Source organism: Pinus tabuliformis, chromosome Q (genome assembly GCF_031772625.1).
Source record: "Pinus tabuliformis cultivar Carrire ecotype Pingquan chromosome Q, CPIR1, whole genome shotgun sequence".
NCBI classification, from domain to species: Eukaryota; Viridiplantae; Streptophyta; class Pinopsida; order Pinales; family Pinaceae; genus Pinus; species Pinus tabuliformis.
In genome coordinates this window covers 257355781-257369329 of record NC_142296.1, presented here as the reverse complement: position 1 = coordinate 257369329, position 13549 = coordinate 257355781, and the positions used below count along the sequence as shown (strand labels likewise).

Here is a 13549-nt window from a genome sequence, read left to right as displayed (position 1 = left end):
TGAAAATTCCCATTCCATTCAATTAATGATTTTACATACATTCTTACTCAGAATTAGTTGTGTTCTCTCCATGGCCCGATTTCTCCTTTATTTGTCCAACCTCTATTTTGTGCCTGCAGGCTTACAATGCTTATATCAAAAACTTAGAAATGATAACCTAACCAATACAGTTTACATCCTATGCCAAGATTCTTCTCCTACAATCTCTCATGGTTTAACTTAACAAGGCAGATTAGGTACTTCAACTAATTTTCTCTAAAAACTAATTAAATAATTTAAATAATTACAAAGAAACTATTCCCTCGGTAAATATCAAACCCCTAGGCCTATCAACAAGCTGGAAACTTGAGAGCAATGCTCCTGCATCAAGTTGGAAGCTGAACTTTTGGATGATCATGACAATTATAATATTCATGGAGCAGACATGCCACCCACATCCACTAGCAAGTTTCTAAATGCAACAATTTATCTTTATCTTCACAACATCCAACACTGTATGGATGTCACGCAGCTGTTTGTCATGACAATGACCATATTCACACAGCAGACATGCCACCCACATCCACTCGCAGGTTTCTAAATGCAACAATTTTATCTTTATCTTCACAACATCCAGTGTTATATGGACGCCGAGAAGCTGTTTGTCATGTTCTACAAACACTTCCACCTACTCTTATTTATAGTATATAGACCACAAGAAAAGAAACTAAAAGACTCTAGTGGCAATAGGATACAAGATCTCTTTTTCTTTATACTTAGGACTACGTCTTTATTAGAGCCTACTTTCTAAACATTATTGAGAGTCTCAGTTTGAAATTTGAAGATTGAAGTTTGAACCTACCTTTGAACTATTCACTGAATCTTTCAACTCAATGTTCTATTTCATTTCGTGGTTGATGTTATCTATTACAATTTGTTGATGACAAATTTTATAAGTTGAAACTTGAAGGTTGAGGTTGTGGTTGATGTTTGATCACTTGATGACAATGTTGTAACTTATAACTACTAAATGATCGATGTTATATGTGTACTAAATGGTTGATGTTTCAATATTCATCACCAATCAAATAGTTAAATCTATGTTCCCATATTTTTCTGCAGTTTATTCGACATTCTACATGTCTTTTTAATATATATGCATCAGAATATATTAAAATATGTGTCATATAAAAAATGCTCCCAGACACTTTTGAAAATTATGCTTCTTGTTCCTCCTCCCAACAGCCTTGCCTCCAATCTTCCTTCTGTCTAGGTATATCTTAAATCCTTCAGTTAAAGTTCCTTCGAGCTAAGGTATATCTTTTCATCAACAGACCCATTCCTTTTATTAGATCTAAAATGCACATCAAATGTTTCCTTGTTTATCCATAAATCTTATTAAATTATTTGCAGTTTTTCTCAACTATATCACCGTCATCCTTGAAGGGATTATTAGCTCCTAAAACCATTGCATACTGAATATATATGCTTCATAACTCACTGCGTTAATATATTGAACTCACAAACTCTTGGATTAAATTCATTTTCGGAAAGATCCATAATTACAACAGTTTCATGGTAACAACTTAACTGACATGGAAGCAAAGGTAGCATTCTGTATCTTTCAATTGCCAGGACAACCTTGCATCTTATTGTTCTAAGAAATTAACTTCTTATATTTTTCCCACTAAAATATAGTTTACAAAAATGAAACTCTAGATATTGCTAAGGTTGACTCCATGTCTGGTGGAAGGACATCGTCAAAAGAACAGAGTCTCTCCCCATTATTCACAAAGGATGGTCCAGCTTGCAAGAAAACATGATATAGCTAATCTAAGGACTCACAAGACACCAAATCATTATTTACCAACAATGGCATTCTGAAAACTTTTATGACATATATTGCCATTTTCCACCCATCCCATGAAGTAGATTAGCCTCAATTCTCTTGTAGCTAATCAACTGAATAATGAGATCAGTAGAAACCAATAGAAGATGAGACAGAAATTTTCTCATTTTTCTTGCAATACTTTTTTTTGGGGGGATACTGCTTTTAAACTCACATCCCTTTGGTAAGCTTCTGCGCCATGAAGGATCTATCCTAGCCATCAAAATCACCTACAACTTGCACCTGGCCTCATCCACACCCACTCAGGGGTTCTGAACCCAGGTATCACCTAGAGCTTGCCGCTAGACCACATTCCCATCAGCTAATGCTTCTAATATTAAATCAGAGTTTTCTCAAAAATTGCCCTAATTTGGAGGTAATTTCTATCAGGTTTTTATGTTAGAAAGAGACAACCTCTGGTGAAATTGCTAAAGAGATAAACATAAGCCTGCTGTTATTTTTTATATTTTGCAATATCTTCTGGTGACTTGCCAGCTTCTGTGAACATTGTTAGATTGCATGTTTTGGAGTCAATTTGTTTCAATTCAATCTGCAGTGTACATGTTAAACAGGTTTCAAAGTTGTAAATCAAAAAATAAAAATAGTTGACTATAGAATTTTCAAATTGAATACTAAAAATATCCCACATGGGGCAGCTCAATTGGCAATGATCATGTTATGAAGTATGATGTAAACCATGAGATTCAATGCTCAAATCCCCGTGCGTCAATCCAACAAAAAAAACATAAATACTAAAAATAGACATAGTGCAAAAAATCATAAATTCCCTGCTATAAAATACCTTTAGAACAAGCTCTTCAAAGCAATTTTCTACATTGACATGCGTCTTTGCACTGCATTCAAGAAACAAGCAGCCCAATTGCCTTGCAAGAGCAATGCCTTCTTGCTTAGTGACAACTCTCTCATTCTCCTGGAACATAATAAAAACAGAGTTAATTCATATACATATAGCAGAATATACATACCCAATACACGATCAACACATTAGGTCATGGAAAAGAGCATTCACAAGAACATAGAAGTAACCTATGGGAACATTGCAATATAGAGATGTATAAAAAATTCAGTGCATCAAATAACTTTAATTCATGCCACACAAGCAACTTTTGTACCTGAACTGTACATCAACTGTTTACATAGGAATAAGCATAGTCAGCAAAATTAGGAAACAAATAATCTCTCTGCTGTAAATCCTAATAAAGAATTTCGTATAAGAAATTTAAATTTTAAATTGATCTCAAATGATTCAAAAACTTTAGAAGAGAGAGGCACACAGACTAAGAAGAGGATTTAACTATTGCTGAAAAAATGGAATATTGAACATTGTGGCAGAGGAATTTTGCCATGTTCGCATTTCCCACTTCTGACCAGGACCCAAAAAGACAACAGGTGTTTAGATGGCAGAAATAGAGGACCCAAACAAATGTCTAAAACAAACATGAAAAGATATTTAAGAGGGTCAAATGTACAGGTACATTGGTTGGTGGAAGAACTGACATAAATGGGATTCTCCTAAAAAAAACAATGAAGCATTCCAATGGCACATCCAATTACATGACCATGAGTATCAATGACTCAGTCACACCTAATGTTTATGGAATAAAAACATAACTAATGTGCAGTAACAGTCCTTTACCAAAATACACAATTGAGCCCTGAAATAATTGAGTTTCCAAGAGAGAATACCCTGTCGACTTTATTTCCAACAAGCATCTTTATGCAGTCTTGATTTGTTGAGTACAGATCCACCTCCTTTGCCCATATCTCTGACAGATTCGTGAATGTTTCTCGTCGTGTGACATCATAAACTGCATTTGATTATTTGTATTTAAAAATGTGCTTCAAGAAGCATAGCATCATAAATATATGTGTTTTCCAGATTTTAATTTTGGTGCGTTTGAATCAAAGAATAAACAAAAAATACATATCAAAAAGTGCATTTGCCATTTAGTGGTAGGAAGGAGTCAATAACAAGATGATAGAGCAAAAATTGAAATAAATGGATCAGCCAGAAGGTGATAAACAGAAAACCAGTCCAGGAGTCTGTAGTTTTCACAGGTGTATCATCAACTTCACTTTAGAAAAGATTAATGTGAATTCCTTCCCATGATTATCCAGTTTAAAAATTGTGCATTGTTCTATAAAACCTTAATCTTCGAACTTGACTATACTGATTCAACCCCAACTGAAATGTAAACATAGGATATAAGAACAGAAAGTCACAACTCACAAGCAGCAAGACAATTTACTTACCAAAAATAATACCCTGAGCTCCTCTATAGTAAGAACTGGTTAATGTTCTAAAACGCTCTTGGCCAGCTGCAAGAATAACAGGTGAAATGTTCAAGTCACACAACGTAATTTTTCACATGATATTCAATATAGCAAGATCTACTCTGAAGTCATATAATGGAAGAATTTTATTTAACTCTAGTATCTAATTAAATGGGCTCAAGATTGAAAGATTACAACATACTCATGTGAAGGGAAAAACAAGAGAATTGCAAATAATTACAGCTGTTAATCAACAAGGAATCTGTATTTCATTAGAATCAGTTGTTTTTGTTGCATGCTCAGGTGCAAAATAACCAGTCATGACTCATGACAACATTCAAAAGATGTAAAATTGTCACTGGAAATGACTCTTCTATCAAGGCAAATTCATTCCTTTGTTAGAAATCATGAGGTAGAGGATCTATGGTGAATTATCCAACAAATCCTAATCCAATAAGATAAGCATGCTGCAATATAGCAGTGCCCCAATGATAAGACTTCAAGAGAGTGCTCAATGCAAGTACAAGGCCCTTTAGGCAAAAGATGAATAAACTTGTAAACTTACTTGAATGAGTCGATGTTACAAATGAAGGAGATGGTGCATTTATGCTACTCTACTAGGGTTAAGGCACTCATCCCAACAAGGAGACTAGACCAACCTGTTGGTCCCCTAAGTGTTACGGTAACCGAGGAACAGGTAGAGAAGACATTCTCTGAGGACTGGGTCCTCCCACTTTAGGCTATCTGGCTGGTCTCTTGTAGCCTCAGGGGGTATTCCATGTATTTATATCTTAAATATATTCAATCGTACCTTTATGATGTTGACCAGGCTAATGATAACATGTAAAATTGACGTAAAATTTGAGATTCCAGTTGTAAGAAATTGATTAGCTTAACAAGACCTCAGGTTATGCAATAACATAAAAGGACAGTCTAACGGATGACACATTGATGCGATAAATATAAGATCAAATTCTATCTAACACAAAGAAAATGCTAAAAACAACAAAAGAAAAGGCTTTAACTTTAAACATAATCATATGGCAAAATAATCGCCTCGGACAGCTAAACGAGGTATGCAATATCAGGTATTGTTTCCCTGCAATTTAACATTGAAGATGACCAAGTGAATTTCAACAAATACTCTAAGAATATGATATCAGATTCTTATTAAATTCACAATACGCCAGACATCGAAAAACATATGAAGCCGTGAATTCGATGCCAAAATATGTATAATAATGTAAACAATCAAAGAAAAAAACAAACAAATAACGCCGCTGAAGTGATATCCGACTCTCATCAACAAGCAAAGTACCAAGCACTCAATTCATCGAAAAGGAAACCTTCTAATCAGAAACCTCCAAGATAATATAATGCTAAGTAAGATTCTAATTTCAGATAATTTATTAGTCACTTAAAAGCCGCTCAAGTCAATATTCGTAAGGAAAACATGTCATTTGCATAGACTGTATAAATCAATTTTCGCATTGTTGACCACTGGAAAGGTACTTGATGATTATATGAAGACTCCATGCCCAAGGATGTACCAAAGGACACTTGTACCATCAGTCTAACGGATGACACATTGATGCGATAAATATAAGATCAAATTCTATCTAACACAAAGAAAATGCTAAAAACAACAAAAGAAAAGGCTTTAACTTTAAACATAATCATATGGCAAAATAATCGCCTCGGACAGCTAAACGAGGTATGCAATATCAGGTATTGTTTCCCTGCAATTTAACATTGAAGATGACCAAGTGAATTTCAACAAATACTCTAAGAATATGATATCAGATTCTTATTAAATTCACAATACGCCAGACATCGAAAAACATATGAAGCCGTGAATTCGATGCCAAAATATGTATAATAATGTAAACAATCAAAGAAAAAAACAAACAAATAACGCCGCTGAAGTGATATCCGACTCTCATCAACAAGCAAAGTACCAAGCACTCAATTCATCGAAAAGGAAACCTTCTAATCAGAAACCTCCAAGATAATATAATGCTAAGTAAGATTCTAATTTCAGATAATTTATTAGTCACTTAAAAGCCGCTCAAGTCAATATTCGTAAGGAAAACATGTCATTTGCATAGACTGTATAAATCAATTTTCGCATTGTTGACCACTGGAAAGGTACTTGATGATTATATGAAGACTCCATGCCCAAGGATGTACCAAAGGACACTTGTACCATCAGATACCATCAGATCACCAAAGTTTTTTAACTCTACTTCTTCTTCTTATCATTTTCTTCTTCAGTCCTCAAATTCCGCAACCCTACGGGGCTATTGTATAAATGTCACTAACATGATGAATAAAGCCATGTAACAGGCCTAGGGTGTTGGGACTCAATCAGCAAGTGAGTACACCTTGGAGTGTTTTTTTTACTTGGTTAATTATTCATGCTTTTTACCGGCGAATAATTTTCTAGGTTTTCTCACTCATTACATTACCCCAAAGTCAGGGTGACAGTTTGAAAGTTGAGCCCCTAATGCATCTTAATGTCTAGAGTCAATGTATATTACCATGCTAGGTCATCTCTAAAATTTCGCAGAATTTGACTAAGTCTACATACGATTTTTTAATAATTAAAAAATTCTCGCAAAACAGGATTTTTTAAATAATTTCTATGTAATGATGTAAATAAGTCGTCTTCGAAAATGTCTAGCGCATGTGACTAATCGAAATTCATCCTCAAAGACCTAACATTATACTAAGACCCACTTCAAGGGTCAAAAAATGACTTATAGTCCCTCTAAGCCGATTTTTCTAATGTCAGAGGCAAAAATGAGGGAAATTTCAAAAAATAATAATAATTGGAAAAATTTACAAATTTTTCCAAAGTCAAATTTTGACGTGGAAATTAAGTGGAGAAGCAAATGGTGATGTAGTAGCCATGTGGGGCCCACCACAATTGCACAATTCTAGTCAAAGTCAATCAAGTCAAAGAGGGCCCATGTTGAAGCACAACGTATTTGTACATTCTAATGTTTTGATTTAAGGTGGTGCACATTAAAAGTCAAAAAGGGGACAAGAAATACTAAAGTGGGACACATTAAGATAATTCCAAGATTAAAGGGGGGCAACAAAAGTGACATGGCAAAACTTGTCCCCACTTGGTCATACATATACCCCTCTCATCCAAAAGTGTAACGTACAACATAATTTTTTTGTCGTAGTCTAACGAGCCGAAGGAATTGCCCAGAAAGTTATGGAAATATCAGTTATATTTAGAGAAAATCCGGCCAGGATTTTTGAAAATCCAAGTTATAGTTGTTAAACTTCAAAACTTTAAGTGTCCTAAATGTTTATGATGGTGTTGAATCCATTTCCACCATCAAAAACACGATTCAAACACTGTCTCTGCAAGATTTTTTGAAATTTTTTTGCCTGGATTCCGACCACTTTTGGCCATCCAGGCAATTCCCCCGCCTTGGTAGACGACTCCGATTTTTTTTTGGCATATTTTGGTCACTAAATTGGTCAAATTGATTGGAGGCCAACAAAAGTTACATGGCAGACCTTGTCCCCACATTCTCCTACATGTGATCCACTACCAGCCAATGGAATGTTACTTGTCCACCACAAAACTCCACGCAGGCAAGGAAAAGGCAGTTACGCAAGTCCAGAATTGTGAGGATTTGATTTGGAGTTATGCCTCCACCAGAATATACCTACCTTCCACTTGTACAATGCCATACCACACAAGGATCTACTTTCCACTTGAACAATACCAGCCCACACAAGGATCTACGCACAACAATTAAGGCTACATGCTGGCAGCCACACACAGAGATATGCACAGCTGATCACCTAATTATAAAGTCAACACAGCAGTTTGTTGGCTTGGATTGCAACGTGTCACAACATGGTTCTTGATTAGAGATTCGTTGGGAATTGGCTCCCCGATCCACCTACCATCAGTCACACATGGAAGCTGCAGAAAAGGAATACGGTGCCCAGCAAAAGGAAATATGCATAGATTGTGAAAATGCCACTTACAACACTTTGTTTCCACTTGGAATTCTAAGTCTCACACTTGTGATTTGATTTCCCTCATTGGCATTATCACTATGCCACTTGGAGAAGAGCTCTTTCATTGGGATTTGCTCCCAACTCTCTATATAATGAAGCTATGGGCTCTCATATTGTATCATGTTATGAGTTGTCGGGCTTGAGGAGACTCTGCCTGTTTGTACTAGCATATTTTTAATATAATCAAGACTTTGGGGCTACATGGCTTATGTTCTCTTGGCATAAACAAGTGACTTCTTTTCATGCTAGTGTTTTCATGTTCATTTCCTTTTGCATATTGAATTAATATTAGATTGTATTTTGCCATTTTATTTGGATTGGTGTGTGCAAGCTATCTTGCGCACCCATTAATTTAGAGTTATATTCTTTTCCAACTAATTTTAGGAGAAATGTTTTGTTATCCTATTTATTATATTGCTCTAATCCATGTATGAACTAATATCTCTTTCAAGTGTGTAGGAAAGATTTTCGTTTTGTGTGCAGGAATCCATCCGGAAGTGGGGGAAATCTTCACGAGATCAACCAACTCCTGGAGCCATAGCGATCCAAGACTTAGCCATCTTCCACTCCAAAGTCTTCCATCCAACGAAGCAAGAGGGAATTTCTTCACTCTATAGTTACTTGATCATCATTTAAATACTTCTTTGATTCTAGTTTTTCAAAGTCATATTTGTTATTCAAGAGCTATCATCAAAACTAGGCAAGTATGGGGGTTTACTCCCAATACTTGAGCTAGTATTTTTGTACATTAAATTTGTATTCTAGTTTGTTTATTTTGATTTATTTTTAATTAACTCTTGGTTTTCATTTTCTAGCCCATAAGCTTGAAGCAATGGACAACAAAGAACTTGGAGGAGAGACATTGAGAAACTACTTACTTGTATGCATGCAGGACCGCCCCACTCATTTCAAGGATCAATTTTTCAAGGGAGGTCATGGGTCTTATTGAGCTTTGTAGCTTGTTGTTGTATATTCTTGAGATAGTCTAGCCTGGTTAAATTTCTGCACTTTGTAAAGATCTCTCTCATATTGTGGGCATCCCTTTAGAGGCATTTTAACCCATCTCAAACACTAATAAAATAAAATAAAATTTAGAGGGAGCTTGGGATCTTTCCCATGGCATCCCCCTTCTTCATTTGAGGAGGGAATTCTCATGGTGTGACTGATTTTTTGCTTCTAGTTTTCCTAACTTCTAAACATTTAATTTCATGCTTAAGAATTAACTCATTTCCAATTCACATGCATTTTTTCCTAATTTTAAATCTCTCATATGCATATGCTTCAACTTGTAAAGTTTGAGTAGATTTTATCTTACGTGCAAGCATTCAACATTGTGGCAAGTTTTGATTATTCATTCAAGTACATGCTTCACTCTTTTTTATTATACACGTTGATAACTTTTTTAAAGCAATTCCATTGCAACAATCATAGTTTTAAAACAATCTACTTCATTTGCTTATTTTCCATGCAAAGTACATATGAGTTCACTTACATGCTAAAGTCTCAAAGTTTTACAAAATATCTCATTTTCTATTCATGAAGCATTTGCATGTGCGTGTATTTTAATTGGGGAATTAACACAATCTGCACTCTCATCTAGGAATTTTAGTATAGAAAGGCTTCCAAGTAAGGCTTCCAAAGCCTCACTAAAATTAACCTCCAAGCATAAGCTTGGTTTATAGAAAATATGGGGAAAAAGGCTTTCTTGGAAAGTTCTTCCATTTGGCACGAAATAAGGTAAAAGCGTTGTGAACCTGTTGTTATGAAAGTGGCTTGTCCCTTTGTAGGAACAAAGGCACACATTGGCTCGTAAGACTCGAGAGATAAGTATCGTTAATGACACCTTTGTGCCATCGCCCCCTCTTTCTTACAGTCACCCCAACTTTTACCTTTTGGTAAGAGCTCAAGAGGACTTCTCACTTAGCTTGGGCATTTTAGATTAAAAATAACCAAGACTAATTGCATCCAAATCTAGTATAAGTGCATCTCATGCTAATACATCTTATAGTTTTACTTGTAATTGTCCATTCTAGTTGTCAATGTTGAATATTTTATGTTGGCAAGCATTGTTTCATTTTCCTTTTTGCAAGTAGAACGTTAATTGCATTTCCTTTTACAAGATATCTCTATATGCTTTGATTTAGGCATTGATTATATTTTGAAAGCATTTTATATCTTATATCGATTATCATGCTAACATCTTTGTTTCCATTTCAGGATTGTTTTGCTTTCATTGTTGGAAGCATTCTACTTTTGTTTTGAGCAAATGTATCTTTCATTCCTATTGAGCAATTTATCTTAAGGCACTGGTTTTTATGGTTTTATCATGTTAATGGTTTTTACTGCTCATATAATGTTTCGCTCATAATTCTTAAAAGTAATCCACTTCCACTTTAACATCTCCCCTAGAGCCTCACATTTCTTTTAACTTAGTTTTCCATATTAGGGACCACCCCCCATAGCTAACCTAGGAGATAGATTAAACAGAGAGAGAAGGGATTTAGTGTGACAGCCCCTTCTATTCGTTCCCTGCCACCAACCACACATTGCGGGATTGAAGATTTTTCTCACTAACTTGTAGGTGGGTGTAGGCAGCAGGTAGGTGTAGGCGACAAGAGCAACACACACAACATAAGATCAAGTCGGTGTAGCAAGTGCAATCAGACCTTCCTTTCTCAAATGTATATGTTTTTGTAACCCAAAATCAACCCGCTTGTAATGAGAAACATGGCCATTTATAAGAAGTTAACACAAGTGTTTGAAAATAATTGTCTTTTAAACGAAAGATAATTTGTCTAATTAAAATAAACTAAAATGACAATCTCCTTTGGGCACTTCTTCCTTTGGTGGACCGCTTAGTCGTCTTAATTGACTTCTTCGACGTGGCAATCGGTGATACGTTGTGAGATCCCCTCAGCTTTGGTCTAGGAAATAAGGCCATGCCGCAATCTGCCTCTGCCCATTCCTCGTAATTTTGCGCCATGGACTACATTGGGGGGACAGTCTGTGAAGCAATAGTCGCTTGCTCTAAAACAACCCGCAAATTCAAGTGCTTTTTAACTTTGGCGATCTGATCCCAGTGTGTCGGTGATAACCATGGCACCTTTTTATATTTGGCAATTGCCAAAGTTAACTGAGATTTATGTTGATAACGTGTTGGAGGAAGGCCTTGTATAGTTTGTCCATTATTGCAGATATATTGAAATCCCTGCAAAGTGAATTCACCACTAACTGTGTAGAGATAGCCCCTTCACTAACAGTCGCAAGACACCCTAAATCCTGTCTGGTAACCTTCGGTTTATCTTGGAAATCTTCTTCTAACCTTAACTAATTTTCGTTTCCCCAAATGGAAGGGATGTCGAACCTTTCCAGATAACTCCATTCAGTTAAAAAGCCATCAATAATCTTTGTGGCCCTTTGAAACTCGTCCTTCATTTCTGAGAGACATTTGTTGGAAATGTAACTAGTTTTGGTCTTCATAATTATTATTGTACTCATTTCAATATGTATCTTATGTAACAAAAAAAGAAGAAAAGAAAAAATATATATTCTAAAGCATGGGTTTCATGCTCTTTATTAATGGCCTTCTAAGTAAAAGCATGTTCTTCGTGCTTCTAGGGTTTGTTAGGTCACAGGATTTATTGTCATGAGTCAAGAAATTCAGCATCATGTTTATAAGACCCTTCCAGGCGAATAACTTGTAAAAGAATTTATTTTGTCTAGCAGGTCCTGGAAACCTCCAAGTACAAGTTAGCCCTAGCAACTACAAGTCGGCCTAAAGAAGGGAATTTGACCCCTTGGAAAGACTATATAAAGGAGCAGATTCAACCTCATTTGGTACTCACTCACTCACAAGTTCGATATCTAAAGAAGAAGTTCGATGTATAGCTAGGAAGCAAGAGGAAAAGGAGAGTGAAGGTCTAGAAGGCAAGAAGAAGGAAGAAGATATGTTTTTCGGCTCTTTCACACATGCGAAGATCTAGGGGTTTTGCAGCTTCCAAGAAGGTCGAAATTGCAAGCCCAAATTGCAAGAGAGCGAGTTGCAATATCAAGTTGCTGGAAGAGCATATATTCTATGTTGACCTCGTTGACCTTGGAAGAATCTGTCTTGCTCAAAGGAAGATCTCTTGAAAATTTGAATTAGGGTTTCTACATCGGCTACAAGGCTGCAGTTGCAAGTCGAAGTTGCAAGGTCAAAGTTGGGATCAAAATTGTAGCTGGAAGTTGGTTGAAGTAGGATCAAGCTTTGTTGATCTGATCTACTTGAAAGGGTTCCTTGGACGGCTGATTTGGTATTAGGAGGAGGACTTGGTCTAGGGTTTGGGTCTTTGTTGTCTTATTTGAAGTAGATTCTATAAGAAGAGGAGATTTTTTGGGTTTTCCCCTTGGAGGGGTTTTGCCCTAGCTTAGAGCCTAATATTTGTGTCCATGGTCTTTACTGTTTTGATCTTGATATTTGTTTGATGAAAAGATCTAATAAAGAAACACAAGAAGATCAATAAGATTCATAAGAAAGTATTAAGGAATAAGGAAAATCCAAATTAATAGCTGCCAACTTGAATTGCCAACAACATTTATGTTTCTCCTTTACCATGGAGAGAGAGAAGATACATTCGTCTCTAGCAGGCAGGTTCACGACCTGAATTGTCTCATCCTCAAGCAAGTTGTAGAAGTCAATAAATTGGTCGACATCCTTCAATTTTTCCTCCAACTGAGGGGCAAAATTTTTGGCATCGATATTAGCATTTTTCATCACCACTTTCTCACATTCTGATAGGATTAAAACATATGATCTCACTGTTGCAATTTTTTGGTCAATTTGTCCCCATATTTCTTCCTTAGCTTCGATCAAGCCTTGCTTGCCTACGAAAGTGATCTTTATGATCTCTTGAAGGGATTCAATCTCTCCTTTTCTTTCAAGGAGTTTTGTGTTTCCTCGATTGTCTCGTTTTTTATTTCCACCTGTCATGCCCATTTTCTCTCATTTTGTTCTTTCTCGGACTCCACTTCTTTAATGCTTTGTTCAAGTTGTGAGATCTTAAGCTAGAAGATTCTTAAACCATTGGCATCTGCTGCATCCGTCGTAGTATTCTCCAAATCTTTATCTAAGCCGCTTTGTACTCTTCAATTGTGCTAAGGTATTTCTTTTCCTATTTCTCAATTGTTTTCCCAATGTCTCTATTTTTTCTTCTTGTCTTTTGAGTTGATGTTCCTTTCAATCAAGGACCTTCTGCATTGTCTACAACTTGTTCTCAATCTCCTCTTTCTTTTCAAAAGTTGTTATTAGAGTGCTTGCATCATAATCGGGGATTTTAGCAATTTCCTTTAGGCTCTCTA

General features: G+C 36.0%; 1 protein-coding gene across 2 annotated transcripts in view; it reads right to left on the bottom strand.

Annotated features, from left to right (window-relative positions):
- The window catches only part of RAB18 (RAB GTPASE HOMOLOG B18), a 54251-nt gene that overhangs the window by 26199 nt on the left and 14503 nt on the right, over window positions 1–13549 (bottom strand). For both annotated transcript variants that reach the window (XM_089384281.1, XM_089384283.1), the window contains 3 exons: window positions 4142–4207; window positions 3575–3696; window positions 2670–2798 (listed from right to left, as the gene is read on the bottom strand). In XM_089384281.1, the coding sequence (XP_089240407.1) occupies window positions 2670–2798; window positions 3575–3696; window positions 4142–4207 (317 nt within the window). The remainder of the gene's footprint in view (window positions 1–2669; window positions 2799–3574; window positions 3697–4141; window positions 4208–13549) is intronic.